A 24,508-nucleotide genomic window follows, 5' to 3' on the forward strand; every position below is an offset into this window, starting at 1 on the left:
ATATCAGTGAACTATATCCGAGGAGGCTGGATGGACATATTGGCACAATTCTTTTGAGCTTGTATAGACACAAGTACATTTGTGCATAGTGTCAAAGGATGCACAGTTTTGTTTTCATTTTATCACTTTGCACTTTTGTTTGTTAATGAGCCCTATTATTTACTTTTTTTTATAATAACGAGGTGTCAACAATAATGTATATTGATTAATTATTGCTAAGATCTAAAAAATTAATAACATGACTTAAATCCTGCAAAGGAGAATGTGCTATATATATGTTCAAAGAAATCCTTGGTGATTTTTAAATCACCATCCCATTTTTTCTGTCAGTGTCACCCTGCAATCCAGTCACTCTAATATATAACTATTGTCTGAAGCAGGATGGTGGCCATCTCACAAGCACCAGGGATATAAGGCAGCCCATTAATACCAGGGATTATTTTATACAAACAAAAGAGACTTTGGATTTATACAAACCTGTGAGGGTTTGTGCACTGGTGTTCGCAGCAGCTGAAGTAGTTTCAGCATTCTTCACAGGTACTGTAAAATCAAGTAAAAGGATCCAGGCACAACATTGTCATTAGTTGTGGATCAATCCAAGGTATAGTATAAATTCTTATATATCCTAGTTAAGGGTTACAAAACAAGTCTCAAGTTTTCTATCACAATTCTGTTCTTTATCTTTACATATAGTGGACCAATTTGCCAACATAAAGTAGTATTATAAAGTGATGATCTCATACAAAGTCTATGGCGTTTCTATGAAGTTTCAAGAGACCTAACATATGGCTAACAGGGTTACTGGGGAATTACCTTAGCATGGCATCATGATATCTTAGGGATAGGCTCTGCAGCAAGAGTGCAATACTCCATTGAGTACATTATAAAGGTGCTCAAACTGCAAACGTACTGAATGTCATCTTAAACTGGTGTTATTTTCCCTTTAATATCTATGAGATTGTCATTTGTTAAACTTGAGTTGTTTCATCTTGTCTGTATGAGAAACTCAGTTGTTAAGGAAGTAATTTTCTGTCACGTTAATATTGTGCATATAAAGTATACAGATCTAATAAAATGCCTTTTTTATACTAATATTCTAAGTTCATTTGGCGTGTTAAAATATTTGATACACACCTGTACTTCTCTGTTCTGGTATCTGAGTGGTGGCAGTAGTAGTTATGATCATGTTTGTAGCTGAAAATACAAGTTCAAAAGCAAACATTACTACAACAAATTAAGCAGGCTACTAATCAACCTTTTTAATATAGTTGTCTGTCAGTAAGTATGTTCTATAACACAAAACATTAAGGGGCAAATTCATCAAGGGTCGAATAACGAGGGTTAATTAACCCTCGATATTCGACTGGGGAATGAAAATCCTTCGAATATATCGAAGGATTTTGCGCAAATACTTCAATCGAAGGAATAATCGTTTGATCAAACGATTAAATCCTTCGAATCGAACGATTCGAAGGATTTTAATCCAACGATCAAAGGATTATCTTTCGACCGAAAAAAGTTAGGCAAGCTTATGGGGACCTTTCCCATAGGCTAACATTGAGCTCGGTAGCTTTTAGGTGGCGAACTAGGGGGTCGAAGTTTTTTCTTAAAGACACAGCACTCGAATGGTCGAATAGTCGAACAATTTTTAGTTCGAATTGTTCGATTTGAAGTCGTAGTCGAAGGTCAAAGTAGCCAAATATACACTTTGAAATTCGAAATTTTTTTTCTTCTATTCCTTCACTTGAACTTAATGAATGGGCCCCTTAATGTACTACTAACTTGTTGTTCTCCAGATTAATGAAATAAAAGTTATGATTCAAGCGCAAATAATTTATGTTAATACGGCTGTAGGTTTGAGGTGTCTCTGTACCACTTCATGTTTTGGGCAAGTTACACTTGATAAAGGGCTCTGCCCGAAACATGTAGTGTGCCTACATTACAATAACACATTGTGGTTTGTTAAAACTGCTTGGAGCTGTTTGATTTGCTCAATTCTGAATGTTGTTGTTCTCCAGGCTGTTACTTACATTTCTGTTTGAAGGCGGGCATACCCACAAAGCTAGAGGAAGTTGGGCCTTTATGTACAACTTTCTAGTATACAAACTTGCCTGTCTAATTAAAACTTGGGCACCATTATTTTGGAAGCATTCCCTGGCTATGTTTAGGTGCTACCCAATCTTCCTCTTTGACAGAAACCATAAAACTGTGGACCAGGTAATGATGAGTATTCTCTATTTAACCCCTATTTTCCCATGCTGATCTTTCCTTGCTCACATCTTGGAAATTTCGCTGAGACAGGAGAAAATGCCAAAGTAAATGAACTGTTGTAGTAAATATTGACAGGAGCAGCATCTACCATACAGTCCACACAGGGTGAATTTCTGCAACAAAACCCCCATGTGCATTTTTAAAGTGGACCTGTCACCCAGGTATAAAAAGCTGTATTATAAAAATAATTTTCAAATTATACATGAAATCAAATATTGCCTGACCCTCCTCTATGCCTTAGTCATAGAGGCGGGGCAGACAATTACTTCCACTTTCCATTCAGCACTTCCTAGATGTCACTGCGCTCCACACATTCCCCCAGTTCTCTTAACTATTTAATTTTGTACCTAGTGCATGGGAATGGAAACCAGGTCCCCTGTTCTGTTGCACAAACAAGATTCTGCTTGCAGGGCTTGTCTTAATAACAATGTTCACAAAATGGCTGCTGCCTGCTTGCTATAATTATGAGTTCCCAGACTGATGGAAACAAGATTCAAATAATTTGTACAGTATAATTAAAGTTAATTTTGCTTGACTAACATGATAAAATAGTATATGAATTATTTTTTTTGGGTGATGAGCCCCCTTTAGGCTGAAGTGAAAGTTGTGTACACACTGACAGGCTGATACCATTCTAGTCGGTGCTTACCACCATAGGCAATTTGAAATGCATAACTGTTCCTCCTAAATATACGTATTTTTAGGCTGAAGGTCACCCCATGTGCACAGTGTGTGTTGGGCGGTATTCTTGTTTTCCCCAGCAGCTGTTCTGCCGGTAGGTTAATACCACAACGGGGCTGATCTTGACCTATGAAAAGCGCAGGCTGAAAATCCCCAAAGCTGGCATTAGCTTTCTTCTTTACTTTCTTTTTGCAAGAGGGTAAATATGAAAGCAAATATTTTTTATTAAAAGTATAGAATAAAAAAAACTATGCAGAATATATAAAGAACACATTGTTCAATTGTTTGTCTTTCTGTCAACAAAGTATGATTATGTATTTTGTAATGCAGTCATTCTAGTTGCTTACTGGGCCTTTCACAATAAGGGGCCCATTTATTAAATTTATCTGGTCGAGGTTTTAAAGGGGAAAAGTCAAATTTTTTGAGGGAAAAAAACTTGATTTTTTTATAGATGTATTATACCTCAAAGCTGCTAAAAATCTAAAAAATACTCCATCTCAAACCTGTCAAGGTCATGTAGAAGTCAACGGCAGATGTCCCTGAAGTTGTTTCTTGTCATCGTGATCTGAGTGTATTAAAAACTACTTCCCCTGGTGGTCCAGTGGTGAGGCAGGGACGCCCACCACCCCATGCTTCTTCCTCCTCCATGTTTGTTTCTTAGCGCGCACGCCTGCGTCTCGTTTCTAAAATAGACGCAGACGCGCTAGCATAATGATGCAGGCGTGCAAAGGTGTGCAATGGCATGAGATTCAAACCACTATAAAAGGCTAATTTCGGCTCCTAGACCTTGCCCATTATTGGTTTATCCTGGTGGTGTTAAGCTTTGAGCTATCTGTTCCTGATTCTGATCTGTATCCTGTTTTGACCCCTGCCTGGCTATTGACTATTCTGAATTCTTGTATCCTGACCCTTGCCTGAATATCGACTACCTCTTCTGCCTCATCCTTCTGATTGACTACCTAGTTTTGACCCTTGCCTGCCTGACTACGTTTATCCTCTGCCTGCCTCGACCCGGCCTGATCTGACTAGAATTCTGTCTTTCGCCTTGTGCCTCTCGTTTTAAGACCTGGCGGCATCTGAGTAGCTGAGGGCTCCTCCCGAGACCAAAGGCGGCTGCTACAGGCAAGACCAGGGTGCTTGGCATTGGTTCTAGATTCAGGGTGCCAACCGTTACACTGAGCTCCAATAAAGTCAGGATTTTCGTCCGATAATCCAATAAAGTTGAGTTTTCACAGCGAAAATTTGAGTTTTCAGAGCATCGATTGATCAATTCATATTGACGCCCTATTTTGTCGCATTTTTTCCTACACTGTACATGTTTTGTACACTCTTTTTTTATGTTTTGTTCCATGTTTTAATTTTGTTTTTAATCAAAGCTTCACCTCCACTTTTAAGTTTTATGAAAATTCAAGCGTGCACAGTTCAAAGTGAATGGCAGTGTAGAGAGCAATATAATGTACTATAATTCTACACTTTTATCTCTGCTATATAAACCGGTAAAATTCAACAGTGGCAATATACATGTTTAGGATCTCTCATCCAAAAACCTGTCGTTTAGAAAGTTCGGCATGACAGAACACCATCTCCCACAGAGTCTATTTCAGGCAACTAATTCTAATGTTTAAACATGATTTCCTTTGTCTTTGTAACAATAAAACCATACTTTGTCCTAACTACGCTGCACAAATCCATACTGGTGGCAAAACAATCCCACTGGGTTTATTTAATGTAAAATAATTCTTGATCAGGTATGGTGATCAAAATTGTGAAAGATTCCTTATCCAGAAACCCAATGTCCCATGCATTCTGGATAATAGATCCTATATATGTATTATGATACTTACCACGAATAAGATCATATTGTGGAGAACGAGGAAAAACATTTTGCGGGGGGCTGGACCCCTTAGTTACATCACTGCTATGGAGGAAAGTAAAGCTAAAGACAAAAGGTAGTAAAAAAGAGAAGTATATATTTTAGAATCTTACCAGTGCTAAGTATATTTTGTGCAACTTGTACTGGCATTTCTGAAAGAGAAAAAAGTGAACTCAAGATTAATTTCCATGTTCTGATTTTTCAGTACAAGTACTTATTATGCTGAAATGCATATTATTTGTAACATATGAAACAATGTAGCCACAATATAAATTAAATGAGGTGCTATCTGCTATATCTAAATGCATGCATCCACACTAATGACATGGCTGCATGTGCCTTCACTTATTAGAAGACATAGTACTCCATGGAAAAGAATCATGCAATTTCTTTAGGGTCTTGGGGGGCCATGGTGACGCCCTTCACTGGTGCCACATTTATCCTGCTGGATTGCATTGGAGTGAGGGAAGGCATCCACATAGACCCAGTAGAAATGAGATGTTAAATTTGGGTTTAAAAAATTTATTTATTAACTTTAGAGATAAAATACAGTTGCACATGCCTTTTCTTTTTTGGTAAAGTCATTTACTTTCTGTAATTAACAGGTCGTTAAATATACAGCTAGAGGCCCCTTTGCAAAAATAGGCTGTTAATTAAATTGAAAAAGTCCCAGGCCCATGGAGTAAAGGACATTACTAAAACTATTCATATATCACTTGCAAAAATTTGCAAATGTAGGTGCATTGTGCTTCCCTGTAGATTTTATATACCTATTTATTCCTGCTTTATTCCTGCTCAAAACAGAGACGCTGACCCAGTTAAGTTAAATGGCAGGTACATCTTGGCCAAACCCTATCCTGCCCCTGACACTTTCTGTACTGTTATATCACAGAGCAGAATGTTGGCAATATTGTGAGTGCAGCAGAGGAGAAATGGAAGACTTTTTCAATGGAAACTACATGTCTTCTAAAGTGCCATGAAGCATTTTCCTATTATCTCAACATTCAACAATACTACAGTCAAATGAGTACTAGCTAAGGTCTCTCTTGACAATGTTAGGAATGCTAATATATATCGGTGGCCAACAGTCAGTGCTGCATACCAAGAACCACAATTCTATGCTATCGTAGAGAGCATTAAGGCAATGTCAGCAGTGATTACACAATAGAATGCTGAAACATGTTGAGCAGCCAAACACTGTGCTTGCCCTGCATGCAATTGCAAGCTATACCAGATAACGCAAAGCTGAAATTCAAGTACAGGTGTCTTAAACCCAGAACTACATTCTCTGTACATTCTCTGCTTGGAGTAAGTTTCTTAGTGGGGTCCCTCAGTGGGGTGTTGTAAGTAATGTATCAGTGTTTGCAAATAACACAAAACTATCCAGTCCAATTAATTCCATCCAGGATGCAACATCCTAGCAAACAGGATCTTGACAAAACTGGCAATCCGGGCAGCTAAATGGCAAATGAGATTCAATGTTGATAAATGTAAAGCCATGCACCTGGGATGTAAAAATATCCAAGCCACTTATACCCTTAATGGAACTGCACTAGGCAAAACCATTATGGAAAAGGACCTTGGAGTCCTTATAGATGATAAACTTGGCTGTAGCAAGCAATGCCAGTCAGCAGCATTAAGGGCAAATAAAGTCTTGAGCTGTATTAAAAGGGGCATAGATTCACAGAAGGAAGGGGTTATTCTTCTACTTTATAGAGCACTGGTAAGGCCTCATCTAGAATATGCCGTATAATTTTGGTCTCCAGGGCAGGACATTATTGAATTAGAAAGAGCCCAGAGAAGGGCAACTAAGCTAGTAAAAGGTATGGAAAATCTTAGCTATGAGGAAAGACAGGCCAAATTGGGGATGTTCACGCTGGAGAAGAGGTGCTTAAGTGGTGATATGATAACTATGTATAAAAATATATAAGGGGATCATATAATCATCCCTCTAATGCTTTATTTACCAGTAGGTCTTTCCAGCTGACACAAGATCACCCATTCCAATTAGAAGAAGAGGTTCCGCCTAAATATTCAGAAGGGTTTTTTTACAGTGAGAGCTGTGAAGATGTGGAATTCTCTCCCTGAATCAGTTGTACAGGCTGATATATTAGATAGTTTTAAAAAGGGGTTGGATGGCTTGTTAGCAAGTGAGGAAATACGAGTAACTATGAAGTGTTTGTAGTTGTGGATTCTACAAAGTATCCTTTTACATTTTATTTAAGTTACAACAGCAATATAGCAATTTTCAGAAAACCATTAAGCTTCTAGTGTAAGAACAGGGTCGGACCAGGCCAAACCCCCCTCTCCCAATCCTAATCAATTTTGAAATAAAAAGCTTCTTACGTGCGGCGCCAGGCGCACATGCACGCATGCGCAGTGGTGCGCGGCACGCCAGGTAGCGACGTCAGCGCGTGTGTGCCCGGCGGCGCTGCAATAGAGGAGGTGATTGAGGAGGGGAGGTGGTGAGGAGGGGAGGCAGGGGGGCCGGAGGGAGCCCTGGACGGCAGGCGGGGGGGGGGGTCCTGGATGGCAGTCCGGGTGGGCCCTGGGACCCCCAGTTCAACCCTGTGTAAGGTTTCTCATCCAAGGCCCAAAAAATTCAATAATTTAATGAGAAATTAGCCACATATATACAGTAGTTCATCAAATCAGAATGTTGTTTTTTGTTTATGTAGCTAGCTTTAAACTGCTCCAGCAGCTGCTTCAAGATTACTTAATGAAGACACTAAAGGCTCATTAATGAACACTGGGCAAATTTGCACCTGGGCAATAACCCAAAGCAACCAGTCACTGATGAGCTGGAGGCAGGTGTAACGAAATATTACATCAAGTGACTGAATATACGTGCTGGGGATCTCCCCGCTACACCTGCCCCCAGTGTTTGGTGCCTTATTTCTATAAGTAAATTGGGAGAGTTGCCGACCCCTCCAACCTACATGAGGCATTCACTTTCTGGAGAAGAATTGGGAAATAGGAAAAACTGCTTGCTATTGAGCTTTTTTTCTCAGCCTGCTGCAGGTAGAACAATGAAGGATAACATTTGACTGGCTGCCATATATTACTGGTCAGATTCAAATTTCACTGTGTTCATAAATGAGCCCCGTGCAAACTTAGTGCCTTTTATTACATAGGGGGCTTTGTCCTTTGAGTAAGCAGGAACTGGTTACTTACCTGACAACATGAGTGAGTTCTGATCAACAGTAAAAGTGTTTCCTGATGTATTTTTCATGTTGTCTGTTAATACTTTCTTGACAAAATCAGTGGTTACATTGTTCCTCACAGTATTAGCCATGTAGAATATCAACACAAATACTGGTATAACACTCCCAGAGCTGCAAAAGAACAAGTATAATACTATGTCGAGAAAATTGTTGTAAATGGTATAATAAATTAATGCTTTTTAAGTTGTGCATCTGATTATATATTTTGCAGTAGAACGTTATCCATTTCAGTTAACTCACTCATGACTAACGTATTCTGCTTGCAGGCCCAGACTTGTGGGAAGGTGAGAAAGTCCTGGGCATAGGGCAGCACGATTGTAGGGGCTGTCTTAAATTGTTCTACCAACACATTGAGGATTATGAGCAGGGGAGATGTTGACAGCTGTTAAAACTGAGCAAAGCCCCCAGTGTCAGTGCTAGTAAGAGCTAAGCAGAGTGTCCATGCATAAGGGTGGTGGGTTGGTGGAGGCAGGTAGGCACAGAATGGCTTGGGGAATATAAGTATATTGTAAGCCTAATTTACGCCAATATTTTGAGTTGATGTCAAAAGCCTTTATGGGATGGCCCTAGTAATTGGATATTTATGACAAAATGCTGCTAGAAGTTGATAGTACTGCAAATGAGACAGCGAGGAGGAAGAATCTCTCTGATAAAAATGTTAGCTACAAGCTGACCATCTAAATAAATGCAGTACAGCCTACAGATACATGATCTCCAACACACAAAAAATGTTGTAGAGAAAGAACAATTTTGGCTGGCCCCAAATACTTAGAATGGGTATTGCAGGATGTTATTTAAATAATTTTAAGTTTGACAAGAGGAGACCCTTTGCAGCATGCTAGAAGTGACCAATCATGAATCAAATAAAATTCAAATAAAAGAAAAGGTAAACATACCTTATACTGGTGACTTTTGATCCATTGTACTGACTTTTGATATCGGAATTTTCAAATGTCTTTGTAAGCTATGTTTTAAATTTAAAAAAGCCATAGATAAGCAAATCTCCATATTTAGATGGAATAAACTACATGTCGACTGACTACACCAGGTCTTAATAAATTGTAAATTAACAAAAACAACCTGCTTATGAATTCAAAAACAATTTGTATTGATTATTACTAATGTCTAATGTGGTATACATTTGCCATGTATAGCAACCACTTATTCGTAGTTACAAATTAATCTAGAATAAAGAATTTGATTGCACTAGATTAATTAAACATTTTGAACTGATCCAGTTAAGCTGAGTTACCTAGGAAAGTGTATCAACGTTTCAATTAAACCAATATTGATGAAACCGATACCTACTAAATAATGAGGTAAAAATTAAATAAAACAGCACATACAGTAGCTTACTAAGTGATTTAACATCTCAGACCAGGGCTATCGACATTATAAATCCCTGAAGGCAATGGACAAAGCTAAGTATAGATCTTGAGCAAATAGATTGAACAAGCCTATCAAATAATTCAGACTTCATCATATGCCAATTTGATTGATCTGTCTTACATTTGGAACACTGGAAAGTTCATGTTGAATTCAACAGGATAAACAACTTATCTATACAATTTAACACTGTTTGCTACGGGACTTTATTTTAAATGCACTACATTTGTGTAGGACTCACGTACAATGAGGGGCACTGGCATGGCACATGAGCTTACATATTTTGGCCAAAGTGTGGTACAAACACCTCATTTTTTGTAATATTTATTTTTAAAGGCAAACCGTGCGCTGGCAAATTTTCTCTCTCTTTGTATACAATTAAGATTGTGATACATCTGTCTGTTTGTTCTAATTGCTTCAATGTTTTATAATAATAAAAGCAAACCACTGCCTTCCTTAACCACTATTTTTCCCAATCAGTCAAAGGAAAATTGTATTTAATGAAGAATTTGCCTAAAACAGAAAGTTGTTTATAAAACACTTGCTATTGTTGTACAATGCAAAAAAGAGGCCAAGGGAAATTTCTGCCTGGATTATTAAAAAAACATACTTACAAGTTCTTCAATTTGAACTGATATTGATTTAAATCCATCACTCTGTCTGTTTTTATATTCATCTTTGAAGTTTAAATTGGTTATCCTAAAGGATCCATTATAATAGCCAAGGAAGGGACTTAACGTGTTTTTACCTGTGAATGGAAAAGGGGGAGGGGAGGATGTCAGATATACAGTAGATTTAAAAAAAAACTTATTTTACAAATTAGTTTATATAAAATGTACTTTTTAAAGGGGTTGTTCACCTCCAAAAACTGTTTTCAGTTGTTTTCAGATTGTTCACCAAAAATAATTACCTTTATCAATTTATGTCCCAGGTTTATTTTTGATCATTTCCCCAGAATTAAAGTTTATGTTTCTGCCTCTGTTGTTTCAGTCTGGACCCTCAGTAATTCAGGTGCAGATTCTGAACTGTAACAATTTGCTACATTAGATGATACATTTCTCTGCAGCATCTGTAGAGTATTAGCTACTATTGTATCAGCTATCTTTCAGATGATACCAGGCCCGGACTGTCAATCTCTCAGTTCAGGCAAATTCCCGAGGGGCTGCTGTATATTTTCTATAAGTGGGCCGCTCTTGATCTAATCGCCGTATTACAAAGTTCCTGTCAAAGTATCCGGCGGGCTCTAGGACCGCTCCTCCAACCTCTCTGCCACTGTGGCTTCGCCCCTCCCACTCCTCTGTTATCGTGCTGTTTGTAGGCCATCAGGGGGGCAAAGGGGGGTTAGTCGTCCCAGGCCCAGCAGGATTTAGGCTTAAAGGGGGGCTCAGCTGTGCTGCTATTTTAGGATTAGCCGGCCCCCCTTAAGATCGTGGACATCGCTGAAGCTGAAGACCGGATCTCTCTCTCTGCACTCTCTGTGAGTCTTTGTCACTCTCTCTAATCTCTATGCACTCTCTGTCACTCTGTCCCTCTCTCTTCCCCCTCTCTCTGTCTCTCTCTGTCACTCTCTCTTCCCCTCTCTCTGTCACTCTGTCTCTCTCTGTCACTCTGTCCCTCTCTCTGTCACTCTGTCTCTCTCTGCCCCTCTCTCTAAATTACACTTAAAGGGGTGGTTCACCTTTAAATTAGCTTTTAGTATGTTATAGAATAGACAGTTCTTATCAACTTTTGAATTGGTCTTCATTATTTATTTTTTATAGTTTTTTTAGTTATTTGCCTTTTTCTTTGGATTCTTCTTAGATTTCAAATGGGGGTCACTGACCCCATCTAAAAACAAATGTTCTGTAAAGCTATAACTTTATTGTTATTGCTACTTTTTATTACTCATCTTTCTATTCAGGCCTCTCCTATTCATATTCCAGTCTCTTATTCAAATCAGTGCATGGTTACTAGGGATATTTGGACCCTAGGATCCCAACGGCTGAAATTACAAACTGGAGAGCTGCTGAATAAAAAGCTAAATAACTCAAAAACCACAAATAATAAAAAATGAAAACCAATTGCAAATGGTCTCAGAATGTTCCTCTCTACATAGTACTAAAAGTTAAATTGAAGGTGAACAACCCCTTTAAGTGAGAAAGGCAGCTCTTTATGTGCATACATTTTTTCAGTTTTACCCCAATATATGAGTGGATGTGTACAAGTCAGACCATTGCGTCTTTACATGTGGGCTGTTTTGATTTTTTTTGCCCGGGCTGCTTTTTACCCCCAGTCCGGCCCTGGCTGATACAATTCTGCTCAGCAGGGCCAAAAAATATATGAACTGATGTATCAATTTAGAACTGTTTACAGAACCTGTGCTCCCCCCCCCATCAGAGCTGCTTCAAAAAGACATAATAAAGTGAAAAATGAAACTTTAAATTCCAATTAGAAAAACAATCACACATAGAAAATAGAAACCAAATGATAAAAGTCTGTATTTTTGGGGAACAATACTAAAACAAATGAACTGAAAATAGTGTTGGAAGGTAAACAATCCGTTTTTACAGGAGTGGGAAAAAATATTCTCACATTCTTACCAAGAACAAGGACGACAATTGTAGCAACAGCAATAATGATCAAAATGGCAAAGATGATAACAGCTATAAAAGTCTTAGAAGGTCTGGAGAATTTCATTGGTCTACTGCAATCCAGATCACCTAAAGAAGAACATAGAAATGATTATTGTCTGTTACTTATATTGCTCTGACATATTTCTTGGAGGTTTATAGAGATTATACATTATTCACATCAGTCCCTGTCCCAGTGGAGCTTACAGTTTATGTCCCAATGTCTTTTACACACTATGGCAACAAGTTCTATCTGGAACCATTTACCTCCCTTTATGTCATTGGATATGTGAGGATATGTGTCAATAAGTGCCAATACAAAATTTTATAACAAAAGTCAACATTTTTCCCATCTTAAAGAATAAGGGAAAGTTGTAAGGCTGTAAATTGGAGTTAAATGGTCCTAATTTTTGTACTGGAACTAATTCTTAGCAAATACCAATAGCAGCAGTTACAAGGCTAACTTTTCTGACATAGCTGATGTATTTTGAAAATGTCATTACGTTACATTTGAAAATATCCAATTGAAACATAAGCTCACTGCATCATGATTTCTCCTTTGCTTTGTGCTTTGTAGCCTTTGTGATGGTAGCCTTTGTGCTTTGTAGCCTTTGTTGGCAAATTCCACTTTCTGTAAGGCTTGATTCTCCACTGGCTTACTGGTCACAGACCGTCACACCCATCCCTAGCATCTCCTATAGACCTACTGATGCAATCAGTGACACATTTTTCTTACATAAAACCTGCAGGGCTTTGTGGGTTGCCAGTAATGTGTGTTGACATCACTGTTGACAATGCCTATAAAATTACAAAAAGCAAAGGTATTCAGGCACTTCCATGCACGTATAATACTTACAGGTAGTATGAGTGGGGGCTGAAAAGTTTATAGGGTTCATTGCTTTTACTTTGAATTGTACAGGACCAGCCCTTTTAATAATACTGCAGTAGAATCTATGCCATTTTGATTGATTTCCTCTATAATCATACACTATAAAAATACGTTATACTTTTCACAGTTTTTTCACACAAAACTCACCAACATGTTCAAACATACTGGGGTAATGCAAAAATAGGTTATCCAGGTCTAGTAACCCATATCAACCAAAACATATAGACCAGGGAATAATTCCTTCTTTTAGGTTATTTATTACATTAATTTAATTTAATTATAAAATGAATGTTATATTGTGACCCCAAATAAGAAATTGCAATTATACATTTTATGAATATGTGCAAAAAAGATCAAAAGTGACAAATAGAAGACAGCAGAAATTACAGCAACAAAAACCCATAATGCAAGAACAATAAAGTACATGTAACTCCAGCAAAAACAGCATTACAAAATCTATATATATATATATATATATATATATAAATATGTATTAAACAAAATGCTGTGATATCTGGATTATACTAAAGCTATTGTCAGAGTAGCACTTCCTCAGAGACTTGCTTGTCATTTGTGTTATGTTTGTATTTTGGCAGGGCAAAGTGTATAACTTGCAGTAAAATGCAGTTTACATAACTTATTCAAAATTATTTATATATAAGCATATGTATCAAGTAATGACAATGCAGCTTGACAGGGGCAGGCAGGTTTAAGGCTGATAGATTTTAGGCATAGTTAATACTCCCCTGACCAACAATGAATTAAAATCTTTTAGTAAATTCCACTGACCATTCACTCACTTATTAATTACACACATCAATTATTTTTTACTATTTACAGTATATTATCTACTTTTTATAAATTAGCAACTGTTTGTATTGTGATCTATCAAAGGAATTATGTGAATTATCACCTATATGAAATTTTCATCAGTGGAATGACTAACTATTGTCCCCCACAGCAACATCACTGGGCCCCTTAAACTTTGAGAACAAGATATTTTCTGTAAACATATATTCCAGCTGTTTATCATCAATCCCACAGCCCCCCCCCAGCAGTTGCAAGATCTATTTCCTCTATAGATACGCCCCCTGTTCTGCAGTAAAATGATTTGTGATTTTGTATCCTAGTAACTGTGGTTACTATTAATCAAATGGCCAAAACTTTGGCATTACATGCTTATGTTCTAGGGGACCCTAAACAAATTACTTGGTCCAACCATTTCTGATGGCAGCCATAGCCACTTATACTGTATAATAAGGAATTCTGCATAACCTACTATATAATCTATAAGGATATTAGAAGTCACTGAAGAATTATATTACAGTATAAAGGCTGAAGGCAGGGTTAGACAGGAAACTCTAAGTATTGCTCATGTACTATAAGGAATAATGTATCCCCCACTGTAAATTAAAAGAATATTTGAAGTCACTCAAGAATTTTGTTACCATATAAATAACTTTAATACCAATTTAAAATGGTAATTTATGTATAGTGGAAAGTTATTTTGAATTACTTATTCTCTAATTAAGCAGAAAAAGTAGTTTTTTTGTGGGCATCTCTGTTAATTTGTCGAAAACATAAATTGTGCAAAAGATACTTTGAAATGTGCTGATGCATCAAAGGAATTGTGGTTAATACAGGGGAATAGCTATATTGGTATAATGTGGGTCCCATCCCCACCACTTGATATATACCAGTGCTCAGCTTGCCTCCCATGCAAATAACAACCAGCTTAGACACAGGCAACAGAGTGAGTTGGATTAGTATGCAAGGGGATAATGAGATGATATTTTTTCCCTTTTCTTTGTTGCATCGCAATTTATTTAGCTTTATTTTAGATTATTGCTACAGAAAGCAGCAGACCCCTTAGAGCAAGTGCTACTTAGATAGTTACATAGTTAGTTACATAGATAAATTGGGTTGAAAAAAGACAAAGTCCATCAAGTTCAACCCCTCCAAATGAAAACCCAGCATCCATACACACACCCCTCCCTACTTTTAATTAAATTCTATATACCTATACCTATACTAACTATAGAGCTTAGTATCACAATAGCCTTTGATATTATGTCTGTCCAAAAAATCATCCAAGCCATTCTTAAAGGTATTAACTGAATCAGCCGTCACAACATCACCCGGCAGTGCATTCCACAACCTCACTGTCCTGACTGTGAAGAACCCCCTACGTTGCTTCAAATGAAAGTTCTTTTCTTCTAGTCTAAAGGGGTGGCCTCTGGTACGGTGATCCACTTTATGGGTAAAAAGGTGCCCTGCCATTTGTCTATAATGTCCTCTAATGTACTTGTAAAGTGTAATCATGTCCCCTCGCAAGCGCCTTTTTTCCAGAGAAAACAACCCCAACCTTGACAGTCTACCCTCATAATTTAAGTCTTCCGTCCCTCTAACCAATTTAGTTGCACGTCTCTGCACTCTCTCCAGCTCATTTATATCCCTCTTAAGGACTGGAGTCCAAAACTGCACTGCATACTCCAGATGAGGCCTCACCAGGGACCTATAAAGAGGCATAATTATGTTTTCATCCCTTGAGTTAATGCCCTTTTTTATGCAAGACAGAACTTTATTTGCTTTAGTAGCCACAGAATGACACTGCCCAGAATTAGACAACTTGTTATCTACAAAGACCCCTAGATCCTTCTCATTTAAGGAAACTCCCAACACACTGCCATTTAGTGTATAACTTGCATTTATATTATTTTTGCCAAAGTGCATAACCTTGCATTTATCAACATTGAACCTCATTTTCCAGTTTGCTGCCCAGTTTTCCAGTTTAGACAAATCACTCTGCAAAGTGGCAGCATCCTGCATGGAATCTATAGTTCTGCACAATTTAGTATCATCTGCAAAAATAGAAACAGTACTTTCAATGCCCACCTCCAGGTCATTAATAAACAAGTTGAAAAGCAAGGGACCTAGTACAGAGCCCTGCGGTACTCCACTAACAACACTGGTCCAATTAGAAAATGTTCCATTTACCACCACTCTTTGTAGTCTATCTTTTAGCCAGTTCTCTATCCAGGTACAAATACTAAGTTCCAGGCCAACATTCCTTAATTTAACCAGTAACCTTTTGTGTGGCACTGTATCAAATGCTTTAGCAAAGTCTAAGTAAATCACATCCACTGCCATCCCAGAATCGAGGTCTCTACTTACATTCTCATAAAAAGAAATTAAGTTAGTTTGGCAAGATCTATTACGCATAAAACCATGCTGGCACAAACTCATAGTATTATGATTTGCTATGAAGTCCAGTATCTTATCCTTTATTAACCCTTCGAAAAGCTTTCCTACCACTGACGTCAGACTAACTGGCCTATAGTTTTGAGGCTGAGAACGGGATCCTTTTTTGAATAGAGGCACCACATTAGCAATTCGCCAGTCTCTTGGCACTATGCCAGATCTCAATGAATCCTGAAAAATTAAGTAAAGAGGTTTGGCAATCACAGAGCTAAGCTCGCTAATTACCCTGGGATGAATACCGTCTGGCCCTGGACCTTTGTTAATCTTAACATGTTCTAGTCTCTTTTGAATTTCTTCATGTGTGAACCATGCATCATTAGTTGTATTACTAGAATTGGGACTGTTAAGAAGGAAACCTTCACTTACTGGTTCCTCATTTGTGTAGACAGATGAAAAATACGAGTTCAGAATCTGCGCTTTTATTTTGTTTTCATCAACCAGCTGACCCCCCTCTGATAGTAAGGGTCCCACCCCTTCCTGCTTCATTTTTTTACTATTAACATATTTAAAAAATAATTTTGGATTTTTTTTACTGCTTGCTGCAATATCCTTTTCTATAGCAATTTTAGCTTGCCTTATAGCTTCTTTGCATGATTTATTGGCCTTCTTGTACCTTATAAATGTTTCGGCTGTACCAGCTAACTTGAAAGCCTTAAAAGCACGTCTTTTCTTACCCACCTCAACACCAACGCTTCTATTGAACCAAAAAGGTTTTGCTTTGCAACGACGTTCCTTGCTTACAAGTGGAATATACTGACAAGTATATTTATCAAGCAGCATTTTAAAGACTTCCCATTTTTGTTCTGTGTTTAACCCTTTGAAAAGCATTTCCCACTTAATATATTGCAGAGATGCCCTTATACTGTCAAAGTTTGCACGTCTGAAATTTAGTGTTTTAGTTACTCCCTTATTGAATTGCTTCTGCAACAGAATCTCAAAGGAGACCATGTTATGATCACTATTCCCTAAATGCTCACCCACACAAATGTTAGAGATGAGTTCAGTATTGTTAGTTATTACAAGGTCCAAAAGAGAGTTATTCCTAGTAGGTTCTTGAACGAGCTGGAATAAAAAGTTGTCATTCAGCATATTTACAAACCTACTAGCTTTTTCTGTCTTGGCAACCCCATTACCCCAGTCAATGTCTGGATAATTGAAGTCACCCATAGCAACAACTTGACCCAGCTGTGAAGCCGCTTGTATCTGCAAGAGTAGCCGGGCTTTATACTCAACACTTATACGAGGTGGTTTATAGCATACACCAATGATAATTCTTTTTGTTACCTTTTGCCCAGTCAAAATCTCTACCCAGAGTGATTCTACACCCTCACCAGTGCCAGCTATTGTGATTTCTTTAGCGCATGGCTTTAATTCAGGCTTTACATACAAACACACTCCTCAACCCTTTTTAATCCCTCTGTCCCTCCTAAAAAGGGTGTAACCATTTAAATTCACAATCCAGTCACAAGTTTCATCCCACCAGGTCTCAGTGATACCAATTATATCATAATTTTTAGAGCATGCAATTAATTCTAGGTCTCCCATTTTACCAGCAAACAGCGGAGGTTACTACTTTTACTTTTGAAATTTGCATTACTTAGTGAAGAATTATACATTAAGTTAGTATTATTCTGTTTTCCTTGTAACAGAGGGACCTCCTTAGCTGGTAAACTGTATGCCCCCCTCACTCCTCCCCCATGACCCCTTACTAACCCCACTGCCCCGTCTACCCTAGCTTCCCCATAATTCGTTATCTCACCCACCCCCCCCCTTGCCTAGTTTAAACACTCCTCCAACCTCTTAGCCATTCTTTCCCCTAGCACCGCGGACCCCCTTCCATTGAGGTGCAAACCGTCACGACTGTATAGGTTGTACCCCAACGAAAAATCAGCCCAGTGCTCTAGGAACCCAAACCCTTCCTTCCTGCACCAAGACTTGAGCCACGCATTTAGCTCCCTAAACTCCCGCTGTTTTCCTAAACTTGCACGTGGCACTGGCAAAATTTCAGAAAAGATGACATTGGAAGACCTTTCCTTGATCTTAGAGCCTAGATCCCTGAAATCATTCTTTAAGGTCTTCCATCTACCATTTATTTTGTCATTAGTACCGATATGCACTAAGACAGTTGGGTCATGCCCAGCCCCACCCAACAATTTGTCTATCCGATCAACCACATGCCGAACCCTGGCACCAGGTAGACAGCAAACTGTTCGGTTGTAGCGATCCGGACGACAAATTACCCTATCCACTTTCCTAATAATTGAGTCCCCTACAACCAACTAAGAGGTGTGTTTTTGTGCCCCTTTGTGCTCTTGCACTCGAGCCTGGTAATTGAGGCCCTCTGTCTCATGGCCTCAGAGCCTGGCTTTACTTACAATTACTTTTACTTTTTTAGCAACAACCCGAAAAAATCGATCGTTTTGGTCGTAAAATACGAAAAAGTTGTACAAGTCGCATTTTTGTTTGATTTTGACAAGACTTTTCCCGCACTGACCTTTTTGAGCTGATTATTTGATAAATGAGTTAAATTTGTGGACGGGAGCTAGGTTGACTTTGTTTACATTTTTTTTTTTACTTTTTTTTTGATAAATTCATGTTTTAGTAAATACCCCCTGAAAGTGTTCAGTTATCCAGTGAACACCTGTATATGTTATTGTAGTAAATTGTGTAAATGTGTAAATAGATATATATATGTGGCTGTCTGGATGCCGGCACAACTTGTGTAGAGGTGTAAGTTGCCTGGGTGCAAATAAAGCCCAAAAAGATAAGACCTGTGGGTGCGAGCCTCCTTCTGGTATATATATATATATATATATATATATATATATATATATATATATATATATTATATATATATATATATATATATATATATATATATATATATATATATATATATATATATATATATACAGCCAGTAGCTAATAAAGTTAGAAAAGTAGCTGTGTACAATGGTGCAGGAACAGCCCCCCCCTTCCCCTGTTAGCATAGTATAGAGCTATGTGGAGGGAGGACAATCTGTTCCCTGTGCTAATATACACAGTGGTTAAATCTTAGGGGTCAATGCATCTGACTACACGCTATGCTATAACAACAAAAAATATTCTTATTACAGTTTCCCTTTAACTAATTATATATTATTATTATATTATTATAAGTTATTTAATACCCAAATCAGTAAAAGCAAAGCAACCAGATATTTGGCATACAAACATTTTTACTGGCACCACCCAATTACTCATCCTCCTGTAAAATTATGTAATTGAATTATTACCTAGATAAGGGGGTCACCTGTATACATGTTCCTTCCACTCTAAAGTTATTTAAATGGTTGAATTTATAGAATAAATGCCAGAATACATAATTTATAAGGTTTGTTGTGAAATACTAACATTCATGCCAAATTTAGAGGGACAAAAATATAATTCTGGTTCATTTTGCACTCACTCTGCCACACTTGGTAAAACTAAACCTTCAACTTACTACTTAGCTCAGCTGAAAAACATATTCAACTTGTATAATGATGAGCAAAATATTAGTAAAAGGAATGAAACTATGCATTTATGAGGAAGGTTGTCAAAATTGGATTTGTTTTCTCTAAGGAAAGATTAGTAATCTAGTAATGGTTTACAAATACAGTATGTTAAAGGGGAACTATTGTGAAAATAAAAATATAATATAAGCTTCATCATACTAAAATAAGAAACTTTCTATATAAAATCAATTAAACATTCTGTATAGTTTCTGAAATAATCAAGTTTATCTTCACTTTCCCTCAGCATCTGTTTCTCTTCATTTTGTCTTCATGCATTAATTGGGTGTCAGATTTTCATTGACAGTAAGATCGAATATATCTTATAGGGGGTGGCTTCCATTCCTAGCAGATGTATTAGAGCTCACTTAAATAAATGATTCCAGTACAAACAAAATAACTGCCTTTGGCACAAAGTCTGCACTTAGAAAGACATGATGTCTAGTGAGCTCTAAAGATATATTGGATCTAACTATCATTCAAAATCAGACTCTCAACTCCTGAATGAAGAGAGAATAAAGAAAAGCAAATGCTGAGAGGGGGATAATGAAACGTAACTTGAATGTTTCAAAAATAGTTCCGAATTTTTATTGATTATATTTAGAACACTTCTTATTTCAGTATGATGCGTATATTACATTTTAATTTTTGCTATAGTTGCCCTTTAAACACTGACTCAAAAACATCTAAGTAAGTACTCACAGGAATGTGCACACAACATAAAGTAATAAGGGCCTATTCCATTAGGTTACATGCATCTTTCTGTTTTACCTTTATGTTAATTTTTAGTATGTTATAGAATGGCTCAATGTAATCAACTTTTGAATTGGCTTTCCACTTGAACATAGGTAAGATTTGCTTTTAATTCAGAGGTTTTGTGCTGATGTTGGGCAATCACACCTGGCTCCTTCTGGCATTCCAATTCATCCAAATTCATCCAAATTAGATTATAAGGTCTTGTGAGCAGGGCCCTTTGATCCTATTTTTATCATTTAACTGTTGTTTGTTATATAAATAAATGACAACAATGATCCAAATATTTTGCAATGCAGAGTGTTTTTTTTTTAATATTCTGTTATTTTAGTGATGTAACATGAAACTTAATGGACTAACATTTTATGTTTTTTCACAATCTACCTTCAGTAATACAAATCCAGATAAATAGTCATTTTCTGTATCATGAAGTAACATATTCAAACTGGAAAATATTTTTCTTATTCAGAGAGTAGTCTTAAAAAGTAGATTTAAAATTGCACGTTAGGTTGCAAATTAATTCTCCACAACTAAAAAAGGAAGCAGTTATTAGAACTTGACTTTACATATTACCAGTTTCTGTGAATATAGGAAACAGACAAAAGAAAAATGTTTCCCATCACTGATAGCAACTTCATAAACTAGCACTAGGCAGTTACAGTTATGGAGTTAATACAAAATCTTTTAAACATTAAATAAACCCAATAGGCTGGTTTTGCTTCCAATAAGGATTCATTATATCTTAGCTTGGATCAAGTACAATGTTCTGTTTTATTATCACAGATAAGGAAATCATTTTTAAAAATGTGTATTATTTGAATAAAATGTATATGGAAGATGGCCTTTCCAGAATTTGGAACTTTCCGAATAACGGATCTCATACCTGTCCCGTACCTATTTGGAACCAACATTCTCTAACAGTTATCGTGCAAATGCCACATAGCATGATCCACTTGATGGACAGTATTGTAGGTAAATGTACAAAACAGGGAAATGTCTGTTACTAAGATCAGAAATATTTGTGAAGTGATTAAAGTAAACTGAAACTCTAGAGTTTCTATTGTAGCTATAACAATTGGCAATGAATATTCATGCTATTTCCTTGTTATCTGCATTCACTAGAACAAATCACACTCATACTTCTCAATATAACAATGAAATTCCCCTTACCAGAGAGGAATGTGTAAATAAAAGTGAATCAGTATTAATACACTGGCTTCAGAGCAATTATCAACAGTCCTTATACCGCCTATTGGTTAGGGCCTCGCATACCATCTAATAGTTAACATGGGCCATTATGTCCCAGTCTTCATGCTCACAGGCAGTATCCACTAGAATATCTGCTCTGGATCCACTTGCTACCCAGCCTAATGGGAGGGAAAGACAGACCTTAGTGGTGTTCTGACCTTGAACAATTTGTGCAGAATTTTATGCTGAAATTCTTATACTAATGCTGTTTACACATATGCACATAATCCCTAGTAACCCTATCAGAACATAAGGCACTTTCCAGCACTTTAAACACATAATCCTCAATAACACATAAGAACTGTTTTTCTAAAGCAGTGCAGCATTCCCAGGATTCCACTTTAATTATACCTACTAGTAAACTATGAGGAGCAAAAGCATTTTGTTTCCATTTTCTTAACAACATTTTCTACATTTAATAGTTTACATATTTATTCAACAGGTGTGTCCCCATACTGTAGTTGTATAGGTATTTTGCAGTTCTTGTTCCACCTTACAAGACAAGTGTTAGGTACAGGGTTTCCTTGCACCAGTGAACAATTTTATGCGTAAGTATGGATAAGTACAAATAGAGGTAAGTATGGCTTGTTAATGGGTGCAGCTCTGTGGAAGTTTTTGTAAATGAACCCTATAATTTCCAATAATCTGGCATACATACACACACAATCTTCAGTAATACTACAGGCATATAACCCATATATACTATACTAGTATGAAAACACATAAATCTTAGTAATTAAACATAAGCAGAGTTTTTGTGCAGTAATAAATTCACATAAATACCCTGAAAGCCTATAGCCATATATGCACATAATTCCCAGTTATTCTCCAGGTGCAAGTGTGGTTTTGTACATAAAAGTTCAATATTTAATTTATTTAATATTACACTATGCTAGCAATAGGCCAAATCAATTGGAATAAAATCTCATAGACCCAATTTAATATGGATCTGAGCTAGCAAAACCCATAGAAGGCAATGAGCAATGTTTTTTCTTTTAAGGCAGCCATACAGGGGCCGACCATCTCTACCCTACTGGAACTAGTGCTGAATGAATGGAGGATGTACAAGGGGCCAAAGACACAGATACAGTAGTCTGTGCAGAGTAAAGAAATGGTCAGAACAGCATGAAGTGCAGCCACCGCATCAGCACATGTAACAGGCTTGAAAATAAAATAATTTATAGCATAAGACTCCAGCCATAACACAAATTACAATATAGAAACAACTTACCTGCAAGAATGGATTTAACTAAATCTCTTGCTTCACAGGTGACAGACTCTTTTCATTTTGACAATCCCTCCCCTGCTAACAAATGCTTTATCAGTCCTGGACATGGGGTTGGTCTTAATTCAAAAACTTGAACAGCATGTTTAGAAATGTTCCTCTATGCAAAGTGACTGTGATAGGAAAGAAAGGTTTAAAACTAAAAATAGCTTCTAATCATGTTATATGTTTTGCTTTTATATTTTGTAATAGCAGCTTGTTAAGGCAGGCAGTAGTTTTAAAAACTGGTTTAGCCACCATATTTTAAGAAAACCTTATATGAATAACAATAAAATATATATGCCTTTGGTCCCTACTCATGACTATAGAAACAAGAAATGGGTGGAGGTTACCTATACACTATTGTAAATATTATGGGCTTGCATACTCAAAATCATTTATATTTTCACACAGATGGTATTGTAAAAAGATTCTTTATATGTAATATATTTGCAATGAATACAAAAAGTACCCTATACAATCAGTATAAATCAAACATATAAAACATTGTTTAATATTTTAAAATTAGATACCACCAAATTGTAACTCGAATGTCAAGCAGTACAAATAAGCAGACACCCTTGCGAGAGAATGAGAATTACCCTGACGTTACGGAGTAAAAGCCTTTATCAAAGGGAAATGACGAAACACTTGATAAGTTGGGAATGTTTAAACTGGAGAAGAGGTGTTAAGGTGAGGTATGATAACTATGTATAATATATATAAGGGCATCGTACAATAATGCTTTATTCACCAGTAGTGCCTTCCAACTGACAAGAACATCTGTTGATATTAGATGATAGGAGATTCCATCTTACTATGCAAAAATTTATTCCATGAACTGTAAGATATAGGAGCAAAAGAAATAGTAATTGCAGCATGTGCAAAAGTTTGAGCACCCTTTAACATTGCAATGTTCCTTTCATTCAGCAATCATGGGATCCTCCAAGCACCTGAGTGAGGATCTGAAAATGGTAATTGATGTCTACAAAATAGGGAAAGGCTATAAAAAGATTGCAAAATGCTTCTAGCTTGTGCATTCCACTGTAATATTGTCAAGAAATGTCAGTAATGGTGAAGAAAACTTTTAGACAGAACAGCAAAGACAAACCCTCATATGACTACAGGAAGGTTTGACTGACAAAGGAGTGACACGGTTCAGCTTTGTTTGCACAAACATGATTTGCATGGAAGAATCATCAAAAGGAAGCCTTACCTGTGACCTCATCAGCAAATATCAATGTCTAAGGTCTGCAAAATAACATATAGACATAAGATGGAACTTTTTAGAAATACGTGCGTAAACAAATGAAGTCAAGATTGAACTCTTTGGCCACAATAACCAAAGGTTTGAGCTGCATTAGATGAAAAACACACATTTCCAATGGGGTAGATTAGTTGTTTGAGTGTTAGACTCCCAGTCCCCTGACAAACTTAAATCTGTGATTACATTTTAAAGGAGAACTAAAGCCTAAAAATGAATGTGGCTAGAAATGCCATATTTTATATACTGAAC

At 37.0% G+C, this 24,508-nt stretch overlaps 1 protein-coding gene across 5 annotated transcripts in view; it reads right to left on the reverse strand.

Annotated features, from left to right (window-relative positions):
* The window catches only part of LOC108711383 (transmembrane protease serine 11D), a 39,104-nt gene extending 16,060 nt beyond the window's left edge, over positions 1-23,044 (reverse strand). For 4 of the 5 annotated variants that reach the window (XM_041591169.1, XM_018253071.2, XM_041591166.1 and 1 more), the window contains exons 1-8: positions 22,960-23,044; positions 12,015-12,134; positions 10,050-10,183; positions 8,946-9,013; positions 8,000-8,160; positions 4,939-4,977; positions 1,135-1,194; positions 478-540 (exon numbers count right to left, since the gene is read on the reverse strand). In XM_041591169.1, the coding sequence (XP_041447103.1) occupies positions 478-540; positions 1,135-1,194; positions 4,939-4,977; positions 8,000-8,160; positions 8,946-9,013; positions 10,050-10,183; positions 12,015-12,111 (622 nt within the window). In that variant the 5' untranslated portion in view covers positions 12,112-12,134; positions 22,960-23,044. The remainder of the gene's footprint in view (positions 1-477; positions 541-1,134; positions 1,195-4,938; positions 4,978-7,999; positions 8,161-8,945; positions 9,014-10,049; positions 10,184-12,014; positions 12,135-22,959) is intronic. The other variant, XM_041591167.1, reaches the window with a different exon arrangement.
* Between the last annotated feature and the right edge of the window lie 1,464 nt (positions 23,045-24,508).

This window comes from Xenopus laevis, chromosome 1L (assembly GCF_017654675.1).
Source record: "Xenopus laevis strain J_2021 chromosome 1L, Xenopus_laevis_v10.1, whole genome shotgun sequence".
Classification (NCBI taxonomy): domain Eukaryota; kingdom Metazoa; phylum Chordata; class Amphibia; order Anura; family Pipidae; genus Xenopus; species Xenopus laevis.